This window comes from Dermacentor variabilis, chromosome 11, assembly GCF_050947875.1.
Source record: "Dermacentor variabilis isolate Ectoservices chromosome 11, ASM5094787v1, whole genome shotgun sequence".
Taxonomy (NCBI): Eukaryota; Metazoa; Arthropoda; class Arachnida; order Ixodida; family Ixodidae; genus Dermacentor; species Dermacentor variabilis.
This window is the reverse complement of record NC_134578.1, coordinates 28107552-28131262: the sequence shown is the minus strand read 5'-3', so window position 1 is coordinate 28131262 and position 23711 is coordinate 28107552. Positions and strand designations below refer to the sequence as shown.

Sequence of the window (23711 nt, the reverse complement as noted above, 5' to 3'; positions counted from 1 at the left end):
CTAGTGACTGCTGGAAGCGGAATTTTGATTTAGGGCTTGAATTTTCTTAAAACGATTTTCAAATATTTGACCGTTTGAAAGAAATAGAATCACGAAGTTTACAAATTCATAGCTCTGCATCAAGAATTGATATCGCGGTTCTGTAAACGGCATTCATTAGATCATTCAAAGCGGACAAATTCAATATGTCATTTTACATCTTACGTGAATTTGTTACGTTGGTTACAATGGTTTTGCAAAAGTTGTATTTACCTATGATTAAATTTTTTTTATATTCATGTGTAACATATCAATTTTGTCCGCTTTAGATGTACTATTAGATGCAATTCACAGAATTGTATTATCATATTTAGTGGTTAAGTTACAGAGTTGTAAACTTGATAGTTTCGTTTTTTGAAAATTTCCGATTTTTGCCAATTTTTAATAAAAAATTGACAATCTAACTCAAAAATTCGAAACCAACAGTCACTAGATTTTAAGTTTGTCTTTTAACTGCAACAAACCTCGTCAAATTTGGTGCGGTGGTTGCCGAGAAAAACGAATTCTCCTTTTACATGCATTTAGATAGGAGCACTCGAGCTAAAGCTTCCTCTTAAGCGGTGCTCTGGGTCGAGAGTATAATGAAGCAGCAAGCATAAATGTGACCAAGCGTTGCTTCAACTGGTCTGTTATGGAACCAAAATTGATATATATACAAGCAAGAGTAAATTAAAGACAGATGACAATTAAAACTTCAGTTATATCTCAAGCACTGCGCAAACAAGGGTACTTTCTTCAGCTGTCAAGGGATATCGATGAGCTCCCTTCACCAAAAGCGGAAGGGCAATCATGTGACACCCAGTATATCTTCCCTGAGATAGACAAAAAGTTCAGAAGAGTTTACAGGTGTCCGTGTGATGCAGCTGTTAAGTGCCCTGGCTTCTAAGTTTATGGTGGCCTTGCACCGGGTTATGCAATAGTCACAAACTTTAGGGCCTCTTTGCCAAGGGCTCCCATAGCACTGCTGTGGATCATCAGTGCTTCCTTCTCAACTGTGCATAAAGTACTCACAGTGCCGGCTGAAGACAAAGCAGAAAGCTATGGTACCTGAATTTGAGCATAAAAGCATTTCAGAAGAAACCATTCTGCGCTCTTTCATCAGAATGAGCTCAGCTATTGCCATAAAAAACATGCTCAGCTATCACTGTAAGAACCGCATGTTTGGCTATTGCTGTAAGAGCTACATGCTTGGCTATTGCTGTAAACACCATGTGCTCAGCTATCACTTTATGCATTCACATGCGCTCCACAAGACATAACAAATTTAAAGTTTTCCAGCTGTTAAATGTTATTGCTTGTGTTATATCTGCAATGGCACTTTATTTGTAGAAGTATGTGCAGTGCTGGACATTAAGTGCTGGTGCTGTCTACATTTCACAACAGGTGTCCACCACCGCATGTGAGGCGCCGAATGAAGATTCAAGAGATAGCAACCAAGTTCCAGCAGCCACAAGGGCAGCCAGAACTTTACGAGCAGCTATTCAGGAGTACCCACTGAGACAGCGTCAGGCAGCGACAAACTTCAGAACAGGAGCAGCATGGCTTTCCAACGTCACGTGTTTGTGCCCGACATCATTGCTGCTGTGAGCTTCAGTATTCAGAAGAGGTCTGCCACGTGGCAGTGGCTCGCAGTGCCATGCGGCTCTGCCGTGAACAGCGAAACATGACAATCAATGGTCACACCCCTGTTTCAAAGACGGCAGGGGCATGATTGTGATATAATATCATGCTCCTACATGGCTCTGTGCGGTGGAAGTTACGACTTGATCACTTTCTATGGAAAGACAGCTGTCCTGTCACAGGGCATTCCTTGGTGTGTGTACGCAGCAACCGTGTCTTCATAGCAGTGCACGATTGCCGTCATGTTAATTAGTGCAGTTTGAAGTAACGACATGTTTCGAAGTGGCTGCCACTGTGGGCGTCCTGATGTGCAATTGCACTGCATGTATTATGGTGTCATGGACACATGTGCGTCCTTTAATGTGTCACTGTAAAAGTGTTAGGTGACGGTTATTGTATGATAATAAGCTGCATTCCTGCTGACCGTGTAACATTATGCATGAATGAGATTCAAATAAGCCAATTTACATATGCGCACAGGATGCACAAATTTTGTGAATGGATATTTTTACAAGGGTTCAGTTCCATTTTCTCTTGCAAAAAATGGTGAATCGAACATCAGAGTTCTAATTATACACGCTACATTTCTACCACCTTCAAACACAATCTTCAGATTTTTATTTTCCCATTCGAATCTGTGTTGTTTCACTTGTCCACGATAGCGATTTTGACCTGATACAAAAATGTTGGTTATGTGTCAGTTATGTGCTTTGTACTTAATAATTTGTACTGACGTACAGAAAGTGGCAGTGTATATTATTTCTTTATGTGAAAATGCTGCATCATTTGCCAAACACTAGAAAAACATTGCACTTCCTTCAAGGAATAGTGAGCATTGCTGAAGGCTCCCCTGATAAGGTGTAAAGTCCATTTAAGCATACATCTTGTAGAATGTTTAATGGCAGTTTGTTGTATGAGTAGTGGTATCACTGGACGTCACTCTATTTCTGATTGCAGATAAATAATTTTATTTACTTGAAACATGGTGTGAAGCCATTGTGCATTTCAGCGATGTAATATACAGTGACATCTATCGGTCAGATGTTCATGCCTTGCTCATTACAAGCTTCTGAATCTATGAAACAAAGAATAACAAAAAAGGACGCAGCGCAAACATCTGCTTAAGAAATTAGATAAGCATATTGAAGAAACATGAACAAATCATGCGCCTTGCCGATTTTTGTAAATAATGATACGCAAGGTCATTAGTAAGCTGCTCTGTAGGATCAGTATGTCATGTTTGTGAAGTAGAACCAATCCAGAGTTTCAGAATGCTCAATACAAGAAAGACAATAACTGAATAAGTTATTCACGCAGCCTCCCACAGTGGGCACGCATTGCACGTATTGATTTGTTTTTGAGCGCTTGCACGTGTAATGCCTTGCGTATAATGGATTGTTTAATTACAAGAAAACTTGTGTGCACCATCGTGGAACTAAAAATTCTGCTCAAACAGGACCCGTGTCTCCATTAGAGTAAATATATGTGTGCAAATTTGCATGTCACTGTACAGCTGCCCAATTTTTAAATATCACATGAACATCAACCAAAAAGTTCATCATTACTGTGTGGCAGGGCAGAAGTGTTGCAATGCATGAGACAGCCTAGCAGACGATGCTGTCCTTGTGGCAGGGCAGATGTGTTGCCGTGAATGAAACAGCCTAGCAGACGACACTGCGACGTGTGTGCTTTAAGTGCATGCACTTAACCACACGCATTTCGCCACGTTCCCTCAATGCAAGGCATTGATGTACTTTCTTGTCGGCGCTTACACGGTACTGTTAAAGAATTGGGCAGTAAGCACTTTCTCCATGATGTTGCGAGATCAAAGAAGCCAAGTGGTACAGGAGTGCACGACTCCCTTGAGTGAAAATTTCTGTGGCAGTTGATATTACAAGAGAGCTGCGGAGGCTTATTTGAAAACAACCTAAAGGTCTTTTTGTGAGGGTATCATTCAGGGACAAGGGGATAGTAAAATCAACTTATAGGTACGAATAATCATATCAATGCAGGAAATGCATGGGCATTTATAGTTCAGGATGAGTGGATGCAGCATACCCCAACCTGCGTTTTAGGATACCACATCCATTATAGTATCTCCGCGTCATGACGATAAGGCTGTTTTTTAATTATAGTATTACCATCTTCACACTAGGTAAAAGTGGTTTCATTCAAGTGTCTGCATGTCTCCGGCAGTTGTTGAGAGCTGAAGTACCGACAATGGTTACTGCTGTAAAAATTGTGCCAAGAAGTCTCGAGCGCTAGCGAAGACGCAGCCTTTAAGAAATAAATTCCAAGACATGACAAAGTTCTTTATTTGGTTTCTGCAATGACAAGCATCAAATATCACAAACACTCTGCAAGTCCATGTGACTAAATGCAGGACTACAATATGACTGTACTTTTGAACCTCATTATAATGAACTAATATCAGAAGTAAAAATAACTCCAGTATAATCTGATATTCACTATAATCGTGTATGCTTCACAAGTTGATATCAGTGAGAAACATATTGTATTTAGTTCATTATATCCGTGTTTGGGGAGGGGGGGTGTCATCTTAAAGTTTCACTGTACATCAAAGTGGGTTAAGCATAGACGTATTTGGCATGTGAATGACACCGACTTCTGTAGTGGTTTGTTAAATGCGCAGTTTTGCCTTGACCCAGTGTGGAATACTACGAATGGAGCCTTGTAAAAAAATAGGTGACCTTTCAGGGTATGGCAAGTCAGCTTTTCATATAGAATGAGAAGGTGTGAAAGCTATGGCAAGAAAAAAAAAAGAGAAAGAGTGTGTGACAGTGAAGTCGTGTTGTTGCTTTGGATCATGACAATAAAAGGAAAATGGCCGATGACTGATGCCTTGCAAATTGCAAACGGTAACAAGTGAGATGTTGTAAAGACTTCTTGTCTTTTGACAACAAAAGCAAAGTATCACAAGTTTGGCTGCAATGATTTGTGCGGTTATTTTAAGTGAAAGATGGAGGCTGGTGATGAAATAATGTAACTTTAACTACGTTTGCTGAGCTGATCCGAAGGAAATACTTCAAGTCATCCCAAGGTAATATTAAGAGGAAGCTTTAGTTCGGGGCCTCATATCTCAATACATAGGAAAGGAGAAATCGTTTTTCTTGGCAACCAGTGCTATGAATTTGATGAGGCTTGTTACATTTAAAAGAAGGAAGTTATAATGTAGTGACTGTTGCAAGCTGATTCTTTACTTAAGGCGTCGATCTTTCAATAAAATTGTTGAAATCTGCAAAATTTTTGAAAACATCAAATTTACAACTCTGTAGTTTGACATTGAATAAAGACATCACAATAATAGATCTAAAGTGGAAAAACATTGATATATCTGTGAAATATAATCAGTATTGATGATGGAACTTTTGCAAAACTCTTGTGAGCATTTTAACAAATCCACGTAAGCTGTAAATGAATATATTAAATTTGTCTGCTTTAGATACTCTAACGGATGCTGCTTACAGAACTGCAGCATCTTTTCTTGGTGCAGAGTTCCAGACTTGCAATCTCTGTGCGTCAATTTTTTTTTTTCAGATTTACCGATTCTTGGCAAGTTTTGCAAAAATCAAAAGGCCCAAAATCAAAATTCTGCTTTCGACAGCCACTAGAATTTAACTTTCCCTCTCAAATGCAACAAGTTTCTTTAAAATCGGCCAAGGAATTATCTTAGAAAAGCATTTCCACGTTTTACATGTATTTGAATAGGTGCCATCGGAGTTGGGCCCAATGCTAAAGCTTCCCCTTAAACGGCATTTTAAACATAGTTGTGATTGAAGTGCTCTGCAAGGTGATGGTACATTTTCCTTCCATACATGGCAGTTTACACAAGTGAGAGTGTGAATAGGACTGATATGCAAAGTATTTTTTGTGTGCATGTTTGAGAACAGGTTACAAAATCGTGCTAACTGCAAAAGAAGTCGTAACATTGACAGAACAAAAGTCAGACATGCACAATGCAAGTCAATTAGCTTAGCTCAGTATATCACATTTTCATGCGTTTAAGTGGCACCAAAGCTTCAGTAAATTTTGGAAAGCGAAAAGTGTGGTCTACAGACAATGATGCATTGCTTTTGTCTGTAATGCAAGGCACGTTGCTGTAAAGCCAGTTTAATACACATTGCGGAGCTTTTCTACTTTCCTGAATGCCCCCAGCTGCGCCATGGGAAAGGCAACTTTTTTCATGGATTTAAACTAATATAAATGCGCACTAGTAGTATTAGCAGTTGAGTTGTCATGGTGACATATAGTTGCCTTGAAGAGGCGCCAAAACACTTGTTGAACATACTAAGAAAACAATGCCAGTCTGTAGAAGAGGTTCCTGTGAACATGTGAACCAATTATTGTTGCACTTCATGCAGCAGGGAATTTACAATCTCTTGCCAAAAGCAGCGTAAAATCACTTGCTCTCGCCTCCGCGATGTTGTTGCGCACTGTCGCTACGAGCAGTGGTGCCCACCAACAGCTATTGGACGATTCTGTGATCGCGAGAACATTCCAAGTAATACTATTATTGTTCATCTTGAGTTAAATAAATCGAAATATATATCTGCAGCGTCAGAAATACAGAAAAATCATTCCATCTTTGCACTACCAGTCTGCACACGACAGTTGTGCGTAGCTGCATCTGCTGCATGCGGCCTCTGAAATAGCGGTGGCGTAGCGTGCTGCAAAGTGTAGTCTAGCGCAGCCACCATGAGGGGCTGCAACGAGCCCTCTCACGGTCAAGAGACTCAACTTTTGGGCGGAGCATTGACCCCTTAGCTTCTCCCCTGTGTAGCTTCCAGCATGCTAGTGGAGACAAAAGAGAAAGGCACTCGTCGGTGCGATAACCACCTCTAACTCCACTTGAAGGATTAAAAAAATGTCAGTACGAGTTTCGCGAGACGACATCCTTTTGTAGTGAGGTCATTACATGATTAGTTAGGAAAGTGTTCCAGGCTCCCTTTGAGGTGTGCAAACTGAGAGCACCTTGGACTAGTTTACGTTAAGTAGTGAACAGAAAAGTGTTAACATTCTCTGGAGCAAAAATTAAATTTGGTTTATAATGAAAGACGTGCGACTTCTCAGTTGTTCTTATGATAAAAAATATTTCTGCTGAGGAAACGTGCGAAATGAAAACATGTCTTCTGTGTGCAATACTGTAGCTGCGCGATATCTCTGCACATGTTGAGCAACATTTCGGAGAAGCTATCTCATCTGTCCTGACGCTACACATAACTGACGTTCTGTTCACCACGCTCTGAAGAACGCAAGAACAGGACTCCTTTGGCATTAGTGAAACACAATGGAGAATAACAAAACTGAGCATTTGGAGAGAATTAAACAATTCTCATGGATTCATGCGACTTGTTCCTGTCATGGCTTTCTGACCCTCTCACCATATGACTCTTATTCTAGGACAGGACACAAAAACATGTATTGCACTGCTAAAGGCACACACAAATAACTAAAATGAGGCACGTTAGTGTTCTTGGAATACAGCACTCTGTACAAGTGAGCTTGTTATGGTTGCCTTCGGATTTTCTCTAAATGCCGTCTCTTAAGCAGTTTTCACTTTGTCCTATGGCTCCAGACATGCAAATGTGACCGTCAGATGGAAAGATTGAATCTTCCTATCTGGCAAAATGTATGCACGTAGAGCACTTTTCCATGTTATAGCACTTTTCTGTACAGATCCTAGGTGCCATAGCGGATATTTTGCTGTTCCTGAATTCCCCGTCTTTCTTCTACTTGATAGGCTCAGATCGGGTAATCAAGCTATTGGCTCGAACGAGAAAATGCGCGGCGGAATTAAAAAAGGGTCAAGAACAGCATCCTTCGGTTCATATTACACAGACACATCTTGTACCGCTATCACACGGGCACATTCGATCAGAATTGAATTTCTTTATCGTGATTGGCTTCTCTGAAGGAGCTTCAGAAGGCAGCCAATCGCGATAAATTCTATCCCGACTAGGCTCAACAGCGATCTAGAGTGCACCATGTGATCGGGGCGTTACACTATGAGTACAAGTGGCTCCCCAACGACATCCAACTTCTTGCAGTCGTCGTCACTTCTTTCCGGTTTCTTCCAAAGCGTTGCCCACGCAGCGCACAGCAGAAACGGGAACATGCTCCTCACTACGCGCGACTTGAAGTCCGTCCTCGTACACGCCAACAACACTGCGAATCCCTGAACGTAAAGGAGGATTGCCGCGGTGATGAGCACCACGCCTGGAACATTGTTCAATATGAATGTGGCTGCTGGAGCTCCGTTGGGCCCTTGAATGCGCAACAAAGTGTCGCGGTTTGTCAGTCGAAACAGGGGTGTCAGGCAGAGGAAGCCGCAGCCGAGGTAGAGGAAGAGCACAACCCAGGCTGCTCGCTGCCGAAACTGCATCGCCGTTGGGATTTGGCCGGACCCATGAGTCTGTCAGCTGCAAAAATTTGCACTTAGTTCTGTCCATTGGGTTACTCTGTCAAATACACTTTTACAGCTTTTGTCTGCGTCGTCAGCACTCGTAACCCACTTTTTCTCTCTGTCCCCTCTTCCCTTTATACCAACACAGAGTAGCAGGGTAGAGGAATCAACCTCAGGTTGACCTCTATGCCGTTTCTAAACCCTTTCTGGTCTGAGATTTCTTGACAAAGTGAAAATTTATTTCATATGTACATTTGAACAACAAAACTAAGGGAAAAATAAAGAAAAATATATCCCACTAGAATCTTCTCTCGCGAAGGGCCAACAACTCGAGGTGGTGTAAGCAGCACGTGGCTATTCGGACTTGCATATAGACGGTTGCTGACACTCGGATTTTAGAGAATAATTTTATTGTTTGTTTTTCTCAGTGTCATATTTTCTCCAACAAAAGATTATGATTCCTACAGGAATCATTGGCCCAGAGAGGGTTAAACTTCCCTCTTTCTCTCTCCTACACAACTGGCTAAAGCCGTACCAGCATATTTTTGAAGTTGTAGAGACAACTAGCTTGCGTGAAGGTCGGGAAACACTTGCAAGATATTTTAGTTTGATACTAAAATTGGGGGTGGGACCTCAAAATGCCAGACCTGGATTCACCAACTTTACCATGGTCATGACACAGATTGGATTGGATTGTAAAACTTTATTTGTCCAACAGATGTAGGGAAGGCTTTAAGCCTTCCCTGCTAGATGACGGCCTGGAGTCCTTGGACCCTAGTGGCGGGTTCGGCCAATCGGACGGTCTTCAGTTGAATCTCCGGATTGGAGCTGAGTAATAAGGTTCTAAAGACAAAATTTGCTGATGTCATGTACCAGTAAGGCTAGGAAGTATGGTGATGGTGAATATGAAAAAATAAATGTACTGTAAGCACCGGTATTGTTTCTAAGGTTGTACCTTCAAGAGGGCTTGCACCTTCATTCAACGGAAAAAAAAAAGAAAAAAAAAAACGCATGGAAAATGTGATGTCCGCAACGCTTCAAGACCAGCTAATTTCTCGATAAACTTTTCTAACTTTCTAACATGCTCTGCACCGTTCAGGGAGGCATTTGCCAGCGGCTCCATTCGAAACCATTGGCCTGCTTGTGGTGAAATGCTGCACAGAAGTGGAATTTATTGGTGCAATTTGCTTTAATAACCATGTTCCTTCCCTGATTTATCTGTAACAAACAGGAATTCTAAATTACATGGTGATGGAATTCCGTGGTGATGCCAAACCAAGGAAGTTTATTTTCTTAGTGACAAGGTGCAGTGGCGTCATCTGTTGTGGGGTGCCTGGAAATTTCCAGACTGTTGCGTATGTGGAAGGTGTTTTACTGTTGTAGCAACAGCTGGCAACACTGTTCTCTTCAGCTAGTAGTCTACTGATAATTTGTTGACAAAATAGATAAACAAGTTTAATTCCTCTTAGACAAACACTGCACCCCATGATATTCAAGAAATCCTTTGGCTGTGCAGAATTTGAGTGCACGTAAGCCAGCAGTGTAGTCGAGATAGCCATCAATTAATATGGCTCCTTAAGTGATCCGGCATTTAAGAGTCATTAGAGTTATTTTTCTTTGGCAATGAGTTTCAGTATGGTCAACTTATCTCAACATATTACCAATGTGAGGGACTCAGCCTACCAACGTCTGTGTCGGCCTCAGAAACGGCTTTAGTTCACATCTTGAATGAATATATTGGACCATCATATACATGTTCACTTTGTCAGAACTTGCTCCTTGAAATTCCACACATTACTGCAATGAGTCGTTACCACAAACTGCTTATCTCTTCCCTGCATTTTGCCAAGGCCAGGGGGATTTTGCAACAAAGCCAAGTTCCGTGCTTATGCTAAGGCGACAACATACCGATGTGCATACCCGGGAAGATAATAGCGATGCGCTTCAAACGCCAAATGAAGGCGTTGATACAGCATATGTTCTACGCGGTGTGTTCAGTGCAAGTCCAACCGTAGTCTCGGTGTTCGTGAGAGGCAGTTTAAGACACCGGCTTTGTACGAAACATATCTCCGTGAGTTAAGATCAGAGCCTGCTCGTGAAGTCTAGATATTACGGTAAAGACGATTAGTAAACGACAACTCTCTTCATAAACAAAAACACTCTATAGCGTTTACTGCTGCTCTTACTAGCACGAAATCGAGGCCAATTTGCAACGAACTTGATCATACATCGGATGGTAAAAGATGAGACGCCGGCAACATACGATAAACGCTGCTACGCACTTTCTGACGAAACACGATGCGATCTAGTTATTCGCCGGTTCCTAGAGGCTGCTTCTGACAATACATACGGGTTCCTACGGCATTCAGAGTCGTAGAATATGCCCGTTTCCCAATCTAATTGCGCAATCATTCGCCCTATCTTTTAGGCAAAGGTGTAAGCAAGACGGCAAAACGTTCCTGCAAACGCTACAATAGAGAAAACGATCCATCAGACACAACGGCTTCTCAAGCATTGATCGTGATGATTGGCTTACCATTTAAAAAAACATAAAGCAAAGCAAAAGGCAGCTTTCACAAAAAAAGAGCGATAGATATGCGTCACCTTACCCGAGCAAGAGCTGGATCTTGTACAGCCGCGTGGGTTATCCAATGAGTTATCACCGATTCGAGCAACTCTTATCGCCGCATCACAGGGCGCCGCTAACTTACTCGCACGACTCGCTATAGAACGGTTGATCATTCCTCACGAAATCTGAAGCATCAACATTTTGGCCTAAGCAAAAATCACAGAAAAATTTTCGCTAGTTCGCAGGTCATGTTTACAGCACGCACGCACGCTTTTTCGCGCTTTCACAAGCCGTCAAAATAAACACGCAGTTATTTCAACGTCACTACGGGAAACTGCGGCGCTGCAATCGCGAACCTCACCTGGGCCCAGCTGCATCAAGGTTGCGCAAGGTTTAGCGGGCCAGGTAGCGGCAGAGTATGCGAATATGCAAAGGAAGACAGAATATTGTGAAGCTTTATCAGCTGGTTACAACGGTGGGTTGGCTCTAAGGACCTTTAGAAGGTAAGAAACCTTAAAGTGTCGAGAGGCATGTGCGCATCCATGCACTACTAGCCGAGAAAGCACGCTGCCCTGCCTTCGCTGCTGCACTCAGAAGTCACCTTCCGCATCACAGACGAGATGATCTGCCGTAATAATACGAACAAATGGGAATTAGAATTAATCTTGCTTTTAGATATTCGAGACTGGATTACGGTGGCTAACTGGGTAGAATGGCTCCTGTTGTAGATACCACATGAAGATGTTCAAATTGTATGAAAAATTATGGTTAAATTACTTTAAAAATTAATTTAAGTAAATTTAATTACTAATTAAAATTACTGACTTCAAAAAAAGTCCAACCCATGTCACCTTGCAATGCTTCATTTGTGGCTTCATCGTCAAGGGCACTCAAAGCCAGTCGGCCCACCACCCCCTGGTTAATCTCCAATCCTGACAAGATTTCTGCTGAATAACACAGAATTGCATTTGAAAACGTTAGCGCTGGTATCGCTACACTTGCCCACGTTCCTAGCACCACCTCGTAATCATTGTAGCCACAAAGTGCTCTATATTTCGTTATTGCTGCATCCCGCTGCGATCCCTTTCATTTTTATGTTATCTTGGTGGATACTTCAGTAGGCCTTTTCTCCGTTTATGTATACACCGAGGTATTTATATTGCTTGACTATGGGTGCGACTTCCTGTTGAATTGATATAGGCCTAATTGAGGCCTAGATTAATCGCCGCACTGCCACTGACGTTCGCAATTCTCTGTAAGTCCGCCAGTAAGGCTATAGGTCGTCCGCATACGCCAGCCTAGTGGCTTTCTGTTGCCCATTTTGTCCATTAGGGATGGAAGATAGATCAATTAAAAGCTAATTCACTGCTTTGCAGTGATCCTTCTACGCTCTTAACACAGCGTAAATTACAGTGAAGACAGAGGACATCCTTTCAGTTCTTGGGGAATTTCCTACAACTTCATTGCATTTCCCGTCTTCCCATAATATAAGTACTTGGGTGTCCTTGTGTACCTCCATCAACAGCTCCAAGAAATCTTCGTCTATGCCCTCGTGCTTGAGAATATCCTATAGCAATTCCCTGTCTACGTTACCGTAAACTCCCTTAAAGGGACCCTGAAACGCTTTTGACGATTTTCTACAAACGTATTGAGTCGTTAGAGTAGGTCCTTCTGATCATTAATTGACACGTATAAGTGCTCCGCGTAAAGCGTGTAATTTATTATAAGGTTTTAAATATGCACATCGCTGCCGATCGCAGCGCACTGCTCGGCGGAATTTTAAGCCACCCCTACCCATATGACCGAAATCACCCACACGACGTCAGTGGGGCGAGCTATCCGATTGGCTGACAAGGGCGCGTGATCGATAATTTTTCCAACTTTATGGTAAACAAATGATCTTCGTAATAGTTTGAATGTTAGTTAATTTGTTTTTATCAAAAGAAAGTAACATAAAGAGAATGCACAAGAATAATTTTTCAGTACACTTAAGCACTTCCGGCACACAGCATGTGTCGTCTGCTTGTGTTACAACGTACTCCATTTTAAAGAGAGCGCCGCGGTCAGAGTCGGTCTCAGTCTTTTCGCGAGCACTACGATTCGACTTTGTTGCCTTGTGGACTGCAAACGTAGCGACTGGCAATATGTCAAGCTGCGACATCGTGTCCCTCTGCAAGGCAGCGTACGAGCGAACTGGCTGCTGCGCATCGGACTGCCGCTATCCGATCGGCGCCAGGATTTGCGCGTTTGTGGCCGTCACTTTACACCGGAAGATTACTAACGCAATAGCGTTTCCCGAGTCCGGTATTAGGGAGTGTATTCTTCTTTGCTGCTGGTGTGTATTTTTCGCAGGAGTGTAACACGTTGTTTTTATAAATGTTTACAATGTTTTACACTTGGTTAGAGCAATATTAGCGCTTTGTTTGGCTGGTTAAGCGCTGCACCAACAAGTGTATCGACCGCGCAGACCGATCAGGCCGCTCACGTACGTCTACGCTAAACTTCCTTCATCAGCTTGAGTTTATGCCTGCAGTCATTTGCCGAAATGACCAGCTTGCCTGTGGTTACCGGAATACAAGACACGTTCGGCGCTACGACAGAATGCTCGCAACGCACGCTGCTTCGATAGCTCTCGCTTGGGGTCGACGGCCAAGCGGCTAGCGGAGCGGTCTCGCGCGGGCGGGGGCGGGCTCCAAAACAACCGGAAGTGGACGATGTGACGTCGCATCGTGACGCTGAACCAGTGAAGGCGGAGCTTAGCCCCACTCGCTCGGCGAGCGAGTTGAGGAGGAAAAGCATGGCTAGGGAGGAGGGTAGCTTCTAATCGCTTGTAGCTCCATTAATACGTAACGCTTCACTTAAATTGTGGTGCGAATGTTCCACTTAAGCTGTATCCTACGCGTCTACAAAATTTGTCCGAACCGTTTCAGGGGCCCTTTAATATCTTGAAATGATATTCATAATGGTCTATTCTTAGCTATTGAGATCTCTGTGCGCGAAATCTCTAGATTGGACACGAAGCTATTATTGCACTAGCACTTATATGGACACTCCAGCTGAATTTCCGTCACCTCGACGTTCCTACGAAGTCCAAGTCCAATAATACAGCGCCCCGCGTGCCGTATGCTGCGGGTGCGAGAGAGAGCGCGAGGGTAGCGAGGGGGAGCCGAGAAGGATGTTGGCTTAGTGCGCGCCGTCTTCCCGCTCGTCCAAAGTTGGAGGTCACGTGATCAAGCGCGCGTTGGTTGTGCGCGTCTCCTCCTCAACCCGGCCGTAGCTGCGCGTACGCGGCCCGCCAGCGCACCGTTTATTGGAGGAAATCTGCGGCGGGTGCGAATGTTAGGCCGAGCCTATTGGCGGCGAGGAATTACGGAGTCGCCATCTATCGGAAGCGCCTCGCTGGCGTAGTATGTGGGATCACGCGGCGCGCTACTCATAGGTTTTGCTGTCAGCGCTCACTGAAAACACCACGCGCGAGCTCTCCCGGACATTTCTGTAAGTACTTTCGAAACGAGAGAAGTTGTTTACTGTCTAAATAATAATCTTGGGCAAACTGAAAGCACACAATCGTTTACAGACGCTATCTCTTTACCGAATACGTACAGTGAACGCCACTGCGCGCGGTCGCCGCGATGGAGTCTCCCGAACCGGCTTCTTGCGTGAAAGGTAGGTAAACGCTGAGAGCAAACTATATGAAATTTGTTCTTATAGTGTTTGTATAACTCTTATATAGTGTTTGTAAAGAAGCCTCAATGCAGCGATCGCGCAGATTCGCAGCGACCGACTGCGCGTCTGTATGCTTGTACGCGCACAGTTTCGCTTTCGCCGCGTGCGCGTTTTCGCACCGTGCCATGAGCTTTAGGCCGCAGAATATGAGCATTTGACAGCATACAAGCAACCATTGTTGCGTGGGCGCTATCAGAGTGGTTCAAAAATAATTTCATTGTAGAGATTTCGACGCCTACAGGGACTATGATGTGCCGTCGCGACGATTCAATCTTTCTTTTCTTCTAAATTCTTTGACCTTTCAATATTACTTCTCGAGTTGCGTCGCACTGTATGTTTATCGGTGTTCTCAGCGTTCAATATCCCGCTGCTCCTTTTTTTGTCATCCAGTTCATTAATTCATAACACAAACATGACCATGTGCCATGCTTTTTTTAAATGTGTTTCTTACCGCTGCCTTTCCACTCCACTGAACTTGCCAGTATCTGTAGCATCGACAAGTTGATAGACCGAACCGTCATGACATTATTCGTGCAGCAGACTCGGGCGAGCGTCTCAGTGCGCGTCTTCAGAACATCGCAGACCGGGCGCCGTAGCAGAAATCTTCCTCGCGTCTGTGCTTGCTGCATACCCGAGTTGTAGCCGATGACTGTTCGCCGGTTTTATGTTTCGCTAGCCAAGCTTCACGCACCTTCTTGTCCTGCGGCTACGTGTGAATAAGGCTGACACCGGCCTCCGTTACGTGCGTCCGGCCCTGCGGCACCGAGCAGTAGCCTACCATGTTGCGCGCCTTCAAAGGCAGCCACTATCTATGGTAGTTCTTTCAAGCGTTGTAAAGGAGACACTCGAAGCGGGAAAACTTCGCCACTAAATGAGGATCGCAGCGTACGAGGGAATTCAAACTCGTTTTCAGCTCGCTTCGGCGCTCCCGTAGCAGCCGACGCGGCCGCTATGTCCACGTGATCCCTCCTAGCACGTCACGCCGACGGTGGCGCCAGCTTTTCCAGTGGTGGAGCTCGAGGCCAATAGGTGCCCGGTGGCTTCATGCGTGCCGTTGTTTCGCGCGCCTTGTGATGGGGCTCCGTAATATCAAGTTCTGGAGACCCAAGTTCCGGTAAAGCCAGCGGCAACGCGAAGCTCTCGCTCCCTGCTGCCGTCGCTCTTCATCACGCCAGCGTTGTGACTGCGAGTGCTCCAGGTCACCGAGTAAGGTCACGGTGTCCTGTGCGCGCGTGACACCGCGCTTGATAATTTAGTCAGTAAGCCAGTGTTTATTGCAGTTCACTCTACGAATCTTACCTCGTGTCTAATAGGTCGCTATCACTATCAGTGTTTTTCGTTTAGGTCGAAACTGCGACTTTTTATTGCAGTTATCAACCATATCCTACTTGGCTGCTGGCGTAAACAGTTGGCAGGAATATAGGCGTTAACACGCAGCTTTTTCTTTCTTTCGACAAGAACGCCTTTTTAATGCGTTGTACTTCGACAAAGTAATACAAGATGGCGCTACCAGCGTTGCTGCTGTCCTCCACGGCCCTGGTAAACCGGTGTTTCGTAAGGGACATTAGGCAGCTTTAGAAATAGCGGACCCAAGCGTCTTTGAGGTACCAAAAGCCTCGCGCCCCGCTTGCGTCATTTTGCACTCCTTTTGCGCTCCACTGTATATCTTTTTGCGTTCTTGCGCGCCCTAACATCGGGTGCGCAACACCGGGCGGCCGTCGTAAGTCGCCAGCGTCGTGTTGGCGAACAGCGCCGCCAACGGCAGAAGTCTGAGCCAGTGGCATGCAAAGCAGACATACATACATATCTTTTCTGTTGAGCTGCTTCGCTGATCACGCATGTGTCGGTGAGTTCCCGTTCTCTGCCCCTTGTAATTATATTTATCTTTGCAATGCTTCGCCATTCCTAATGTCTTAGAAACTATAGCCCAGCATTCAGTCATGGCCCATTTCACAAAGCTTAACGCGAAGAGAGCCGACGGTATGGCGGCGAGTGTGAGCAGGGCCGTGCGTTTGCGTTCGCCGTCGACGCACAGCAAGCACTCGTGTGCCGGACGCAACCATGCAAAGTTGGGAAGCGCGAGGAAGGAAAACGCACCATATAATAGGAAGGCTGATACACTGATGAGACGGCAAAGTTACGACTACAGATTTGAGTGCTCGCCTTCGGTGCCCAAACTCCGGAGCCGTTACCCCTGCGGAGGCGAAGACAGCCAATTCACGTGGGACACGAAGCTCTTGCGTATGAACGGCTCCTTTATGAACGTTGGAACAAGTAGACCGCGGCAAAGCAGTGCAGGCAATGTACAGTGCTCAGTGAGTGAAACGCGATACTCGGAGCGCACGGCTGCCACAGCGTTTTCTTTGTTTCTTTCTTTTGCGCCATAGGTGAGCGCTAGGCGATCGCCGTGGCACCAAATGTCATGTAGTCACAATGCGTCACACAGGTTCTCGCTTTCACTGTATACTACGATCAAACACGTGGGTAGGGATGATAATGATAATACTGTAGCGTTACAGTTGCTCAAGTATAGCACGAAGTGCTCCACAACCAAACAACTCAAGTACCAAGTTATAGAAAAATTGAGAGCCGGAAAACGCACGCCAAACGCAGAAAGGTTTTTGCATGGCTAATTTAATTTGATTTAAACGAAATTTGTCGGATACTTAAAAAATATATGATACTTATTGTCCCTGAACGACACTTCTTCGCTGCAAGTTCAATTTTTTAGAAGAATTAACGGCGATGGTAACATGCAAAAGCTTGATGCATTGATCGTGTCTGCAACTGCATAATTCGGTGACAGACACCGACGCTGCCATTCCGTAGTCTTCATTTATTAGACTGCCATAACATATATATATATATATATATATATATATATATATATATATATATATATATATATATATATATATATATATAGGTGGCGTAATGAAGGGGGACGTTATTGAAGCATGCTACATTTCGATTGAAATACTCGCAATCTGTAGTTCATGATGTACTTTCGTGCATTAAAATGTACTTATATGCATCTTTTTCTGTCATTTTCTCTACTGCATGACGTGTGCCGTCAGCAGTAGAGAGTTTCTTTTTAGAATCTCTACTGTCACTGCTCTCAAAGCGAAATTGATTTGACTCGATTTGACTTGCGTTAAGTGACTGAACGTTGCTCTTGTCGTGCTGATCCCATTGCTATTTTATTGTTTATTATTTTAACATTTATTGTATTTTATTCTAATTATTGCACGTATTATGTTGTATTGCATAAGCTGCGGTGCGTCACTGGGCTTATCGCAGGAAAACACCACCACACCGCGCCGGACGGTCAGGTCGGATTGGGGAGCCCTGTAAGCATGAGCAGCGGCGTCTAAGGTAAGCCTAAACCCAAGAGCGCGATTTTGTGCGCGACAGCGACGAGCGACGGCTTCGAGTGACGGATCGGGCCGTCGCTTGAACAGATCGCCCCGCCTTGTCGCGCGATCGCTCGGTTCTGCAAATCTAGAATTCGTCGCTCGTCGCCCGGAAGTGCCATGAGTGACTAAGCCGGAACAGGATGTACATCACTCAAGTACTACGTATTGTGGCACGGAACGAGCAAACGATTTAATTTCTATAGTGCAAGGATAAGCACCTACTGGAAGACCTTAAGAAATATTTTGTGCTGCTTTTCACAGTAAAACACATCAACTTAAGTTAATAAAGCACGCGTCGCGCTAGTTCCGGCGCCTATATTGCTGCCCTAATACTGGCAACACCAAGGAGACGTCGCTGGAAGTCATCGCTCGCATGGCGTACGACTTGTAAGCGACGAGTGAACGCGACAGCCATCTCCATCGCGTCGCTTGTCGCTGTCGCGCCCAAGATCGCTTGCCATGAAGTATAAACCCCACGGCAAGCGATCCCATTTCTCCTCGATTTGGCCTGTCGCGATTCTCGACCACTGTCTCGCCAAGTATAGGTCTATTCGATTCAGCCAAGTTTCTCTGCACCTTCTGCACCTATTCATGGTGCACTGCACCTAGACCCTCGATTCCCCAAGGTGCAGCAGTGCACCCTGCACCCCCGTGCTCGATTGAATGGGGTGCAAGGCAAGGTGCCGCCGTGGTGCACTGCACCCTTGAACCTTGCAGCGAGTGGGTGCAGCCCGGCACCCCCTGCACCCTCTGCACTTTTTCGTTTGAGGTGCCGTGCACCTTTTTCTGAATCGAACAAACCTTATGGCAGAAGCGGCTGCTGCTGTCGTCGGTGATGCGATCACTTCCGGGGGGGGGGGGGGGGGTTCCTCACGCGACGCGGCGCCCTATATCTATGCGTTAGCGTATACGAGTGAAAGCGATTCTGGCGCTATTAACTCCAGGCTCGCTCTGTGTATATGCGCGTAACAGGAACGCGTTCGGCTGTATATTCTTCGACGCATCCGGCGTTGAGTTACGCGTAATCTGGCGAAGACAGTGGCGTCACCGAAAGTGATGCTTGGAGAATATATATCGCCCCTGAATAGAATTTACTTTTTTCTTGCCGAAATCCGCGGCGCTTTCCTTATATTGATGCACCATGTCGCCTTGTCTATACTCGTCTAAGCTTCGCTTACGCGGCTTTTCACAGCACGTGGAATGTACTGTACATGACCTTTTACGGCGAAGCTGTTAGCTTCCAGTTGGTCAGGATTTTTCGCGGCGTCATCCTCACGAGAAAAAAAAGAGGAAAAAAATGCCTCGGGGTTAAAGTGAAGAGTGCATACATCCTTTGGTGTCACGCATGCGACATATAGTTCAGCATTCGCCTCACTAAAGAACAAGCGCAAAACAAGCACCCAAACCACATAATATATGATGAGGTGCTTCTGATAATGGGAACCACGTAGCGCTCCCCGCATACGTTTCCCGGCAAAGATTACTGCTGATAACGGCAGCTTGCGACGTGGGGAGTGACGTCACAAGCCTTTCATATATATAAGAACCGGCTTAGCAAATGATTTCATTGTTGCCGCAGCACTGCTATGGGTAGGCAACGCATAGTTAGGACTGCCGAGGAGCAGCAATGAATACGAGGAGCGGCAAAGGGAAAAGCAAACGGCAATACGACCAGCGGCGGCGTACTTCCCATCAGCAGTTGTAGCGATGGTTTCCAACAGCTTCACTGAACATGTGCTTTGGCAGGGCCGGGACAGAAAGTTAATTTTGTTTTAAACACGAATCGTTTTCTTTGAATCGTCCGACCAGTTTTCTTTACTTGTATCTAACTGCTTTCATGGGACGATGCCGAAGGCAGTACAGTGTTACGCACTGTCTCAAAGCGCTAGCTCTCACGAAGGAAGAATGCGAGAGCGTGCACGTGACAAACGCGCCAGGCGTTTCAAAGCGTTGCTTTGGCATGACAGGATCATGCCTGCGATCGTGGCCTAATCGTTAGAGAAATTGGGCTGCTGTGCTTGAAGACAGGTTCTATCCCGCCATCGTTCAAGCTGGTCTTTATGTATATATTTATGTACTGGTAGGCTGATTTCACCCACTGGAGCCATCTAACAGAAAAGACACGAGGTATGCATCACGTGCGCGAACGCAACAGTGTGCACAAAATTGCACATAATTCGACCAAGACTCGCGGTACCGCAAGGGTCAGATTAACGGAAGTCGATTGTAGCACAATACTACGGCTGCTGCTGCCTCTTACTGATGCGGTAACAACAGTATGCGACAACAGGAAGTTGCACACACCGGGAAAGCCACGTTCAACTATATGTACCTTGATTCTACTTCGTTGCTCAGATTCGCGAGGAACGGGAAGCCCATGGAGCACCCCCCAGCCGGTTGTCTCGCACGGCGAACAAAGAGATGCGACGAAAGCGGCAGCGGAGCCGGCGAAAGACGAAGAGGCAAGTCGGGGACAGCAACAGCAACCAGCAGAACTTCAGGAGCCACACTCGACAACGGAACCGCTCCAACAAGAAGGCCAACAACAGGAGCCGGAGAAAACAGCGGGACAAGAAGCGCAGGCCTCGCATCAACAGGAACCGCAGCAGCAGAAGGACCAAACACCTCCAGCTGGACAAGAGGTGCAGGCTACCTCGGGCTGGTGGGCACAAGAACCGAGTCATCTTGCAGCAGAGGATGCTCATGTTATTCCATCGCATTGGAAGCGTGAAGCAAAGGCAGACGGGTCGCTGGAACAGCTGCAGCGCCTGCGGCAGCAGGTTATGAAACCAGTGGGTGCAGCTCAACTAGGCGCACAACCAGGTGAGTGGGCCAAACGCGCAGCATCTGCTGCACTGAGCTAACGCAGAAGTGATCAGGCATGGTAGAGCAGTGGTTACGACATTGCGCTTCCAAGGTTGAAGTCGCGGGTCCGATTTCGGCCACGCCTGCTGCATTTCGATGGTGGCGAAGCGCAAAAAAAAAAAAGAAACGTTCGTGTGTTTAGCTTTAGACTTGGATAACAAAAAAAAAAAAAACGCAGCGCGACCGAGACAAGGGCGAGAAGAAACACAGAGCTACATCGCAAGCTTTGTGTTTCTCCTCCTCCTCGTATCAGTCGCGCTACGTTTTTTTTATCCAAGTATGAACCAACTCGCCCAAGTCATTACTTAGCTTTCATCATCATAATAATAACCATCATCATCAACCTATTTTTTTATGTCTGCTGCAGGACGAAGGCCTCGCCCAACGTTCTCCAATTACTTGGCTTTATGTTCACGTTAAAGAAGCACAGATGGTCAAAATTGTCCCGGAGTCCCACTACGGCGTGCCCCATAATCATATCTGTGTTTTGGCGCGTATAATCTTTTTTTTTAGACAAGGGTGGAAGCTTGGGTTGGTTGGTACTGCTCCGCTAAAACAAAGAGCGTGGAAAAATAACGTAGTTGCACAACACAGCCGTGTACCGTAAACAGAATTATTTGGAAATGACACTACATATACAGGCTGTCCCAACTATCGGGCACCAAGATTGAAATATTTGCGAATGCCACGTAGCTGGGCAGAACCAAGGTAATGTTGTTAGCCGTCGCTTGGAGATGCTCAGATTATATTATTGCATTCCGCCTAATTACAGTCTTAATTAATCAGCTTCTCAAATATTATAGTTAGATTAAAAGCGTCGATGGGAAAATTGTAGAGCGACATGAAAAACTCCCAATACAGCTTTCTGTTGCTGAATACGTGCTACATAAAAGTGTCTTACCGAACGTGAAAGAAGCCCGCAAATACTCGCAAAATTGCCGCCCGAGTGGGCGCTCGAGTTACTTTGCGTGTATTCGCGGCTCCAGGAGAGTGCGGTCCTCGCAGAGGACAGGCAGGGTCCCGTATCTTTCATTTTTGTACGAAGTGTGCAGTTGTTTAACAACCTCATGTATGAATAGTACCGTAAGAAGCCAACAACCAAAGATACCAAGGACAACCATAGGGGAGATTACTCGCACTTACTAACTGAATTAAAGAAATGATGAATGAATGGAAATGAAAGTGGACTAAAAAAGAACTGGCCGCAGGTGGGAACGAACCCACGTGTTCGTATTGCGCGTGCGATGCTCTTACGAATTGAGCTACCGCGGCGCCGTTTTCCCATACACTTTCTGGGCTATTTATTTTTTTCCTACTAGAACTAACCCTGGGAGTGTTAGCCAGCGCCACCACTCACAAACTTTGGCGGCAGATATGGAACATCCGTTGTGCCGGAGGCGTCACGGGTACGTGATCTATTTGGGCGATGGCAACAGGTCAATAAACCCACACATGCCACTTGAACGCATTAATGCTGCCCGATTCGAGACACTTTTAATGTATTAATCGAGAAGAAAGGAAACCGAGGGGCCCGATGTGGGATCGTTCCCCAGCTGTGGCAAGTTGTTTTTGCATCAATTTTAATTTCTATTAATTTATCGTATCTTTATTTCATTCATTAAGCACAATTTCCCCTATGCTCTCCCTGGTGTCAGTGTTTGTTGGCTTCTCATAATAGGCCTAAAAGATTGAATTTGAGCCTTGTCGAATTTATATTTGAGAGTATGCTGGCGAGGCTTTGCGAGAATTCGGCTTCCCTTCCCCCCAAATAAAAATAAAAAAAAAACGGTTTCCGTAAACATTACACAAACATGGGCCACTGGAACAAACAAAGCTATACTTGTATGAAACCTGTCTTGGTTTGAGGCACGCGCAATTTTATGACAGTTTCGCCTATTGTCTAGGTTTAGATATTGTGAAGATGTACGAGCCGCCTTTATCGTTTACCCATCTTTCTTCGGCGCCAGCACGGTATCCTGTCGACATCATATATTTCGAATGATGCAACTATAGTGAAACCTTGCGGACTTTGTTGAGCGTGGCTGCAGCTGCCGTCTGGTCAAATGACTCACACGAAGGACAGCACTCGATCGTACAACGAATCGGTTTATATATATATATATATATATATATATATATATATATATATAATATTAAGACAAACCTCGTTATAACGAAACGGGATGTAACAAAACAATGGATATAGTGAAGCAAATGAAGCTCCCTTTGAAATCCCCGTAGAGATTCATATTACAGTACATGTAATAATGACGTATAACGAAGCAATTTTAGCTCCCCCTTTCACTTCGTCGTAACAAGGTTTCAATGTCGCCATCTGTACTCACCTGTACAGATGTACCGGTGGGTGGCGCTGTTCTTACATATTGACCACATTAAAAAAAAACTGTCCTGCCACGTGGCCGGGCGGGAACGTATACACTCGCTACGCTGCAAAACGCGTCTCTGAGCGCCGACAGTTATATATGTATGCATGTCACCGCCAAAAGCAAATCACAACATGTTCTGATGATGGGAACGCTGTGGAGCAGTCGGTGACTCGTATTGCGCATTTCGTGAACATTCCAAATAAATAAATAAATAAATAAATAATTAAATAAATAAATAAATAAATCTGCTATGAGAGAAAATCGATCACACTTCCTTGCGGTATGTACAAGGACGTAAAATAAAACTGCGCGCAACACGTGTCTTGTTGCTTTTAACTCGCAACATCTTAAGAAAGCTTTGCCAAACATTTATTTGACGATCAAGCGCGTTAGATATCTGTCGTTGATTTTCTCCCCTCCCTTTAGACCTGCGACACCGCTCTATACACGCATGCAGGTGCGCTCTCCTTGAACCGGACCCCAGTGGCGATAATTGCGGTCGCCCTCATGGCTCTGTTTGGCGTCACTCTCAGCGTCTTGGTCTTCCGGGCGTTCCCCAGGCCCAAAGCGCTGTGCGTCAGCCGGGCATGCGTGGAGGTGAGAATCCTGTGAGCCCTTTTCTTCGCTCTCCTTTTTCCACGCTGCTCGTCGAGATGCAGGTTCGT

At 45.1% G+C, this 23711-nt stretch overlaps 2 protein-coding genes and 1 long non-coding RNA gene across 5 annotated transcripts in view; 2 read left to right on the top strand and 1 right to left on the bottom strand.

Annotated features, from left to right (window-relative positions):
- The window catches only part of LOC142563713 (ral GTPase-activating protein subunit beta), a 61336-nt gene extending 58222 nt beyond the window's left edge, over window positions 1-3114 (top strand). For all 3 annotated transcript variants that reach the window (XM_075674310.1, XM_075674309.1, XM_075674308.1), the window contains one exon: window positions 1423-3114. In XM_075674310.1, coding sequence (XP_075530425.1) covers window positions 1423-1537 — 115 coding nt within the window. In that variant the 3' untranslated portion in view covers window positions 1538-3114. The remainder of the gene's footprint in view (window positions 1-1422) is intronic.
- An 842-nt stretch (window positions 3115-3956) lies between these two features.
- LOC142563714 (uncharacterized) lies at window positions 3957-10931 on the bottom strand. Its single transcript, XR_012824393.1, has 2 exons — window positions 10693-10931; window positions 3957-8099 (listed from the first exon to the last, which is right to left on the bottom strand). It is a non-coding gene; the product is annotated as an uncharacterized LOC142563714 (long non-coding RNA).
- Window positions 10932-17669: 6738 nt separating this feature from the next.
- LOC142564575 (uncharacterized) lies at window positions 17670-20604 on the top strand. The gene is made up of 2 exons (XM_075675629.1): window positions 17670-17753; window positions 20150-20604. Exon 2 carries the CDS (start codon window positions 20216-20218, stop codon window positions 20579-20581), a length of 366 nt encoding a protein of 121 aa, XP_075531744.1. The 5' UTR covers window positions 17670-17753; window positions 20150-20215; the 3' UTR covers window positions 20582-20604.
- The last annotated feature ends 3107 nt before the right edge of the window (window positions 20605-23711 follow it).

Coding starts and splice junctions, on each gene's coding strand:
- LOC142564575 (XM_075675629.1), top strand. CDS start 20,216: ATGCGACGAAAGCGGCAGCGGAGCCGGCGAAAGACGAAGAGGCAAGTC.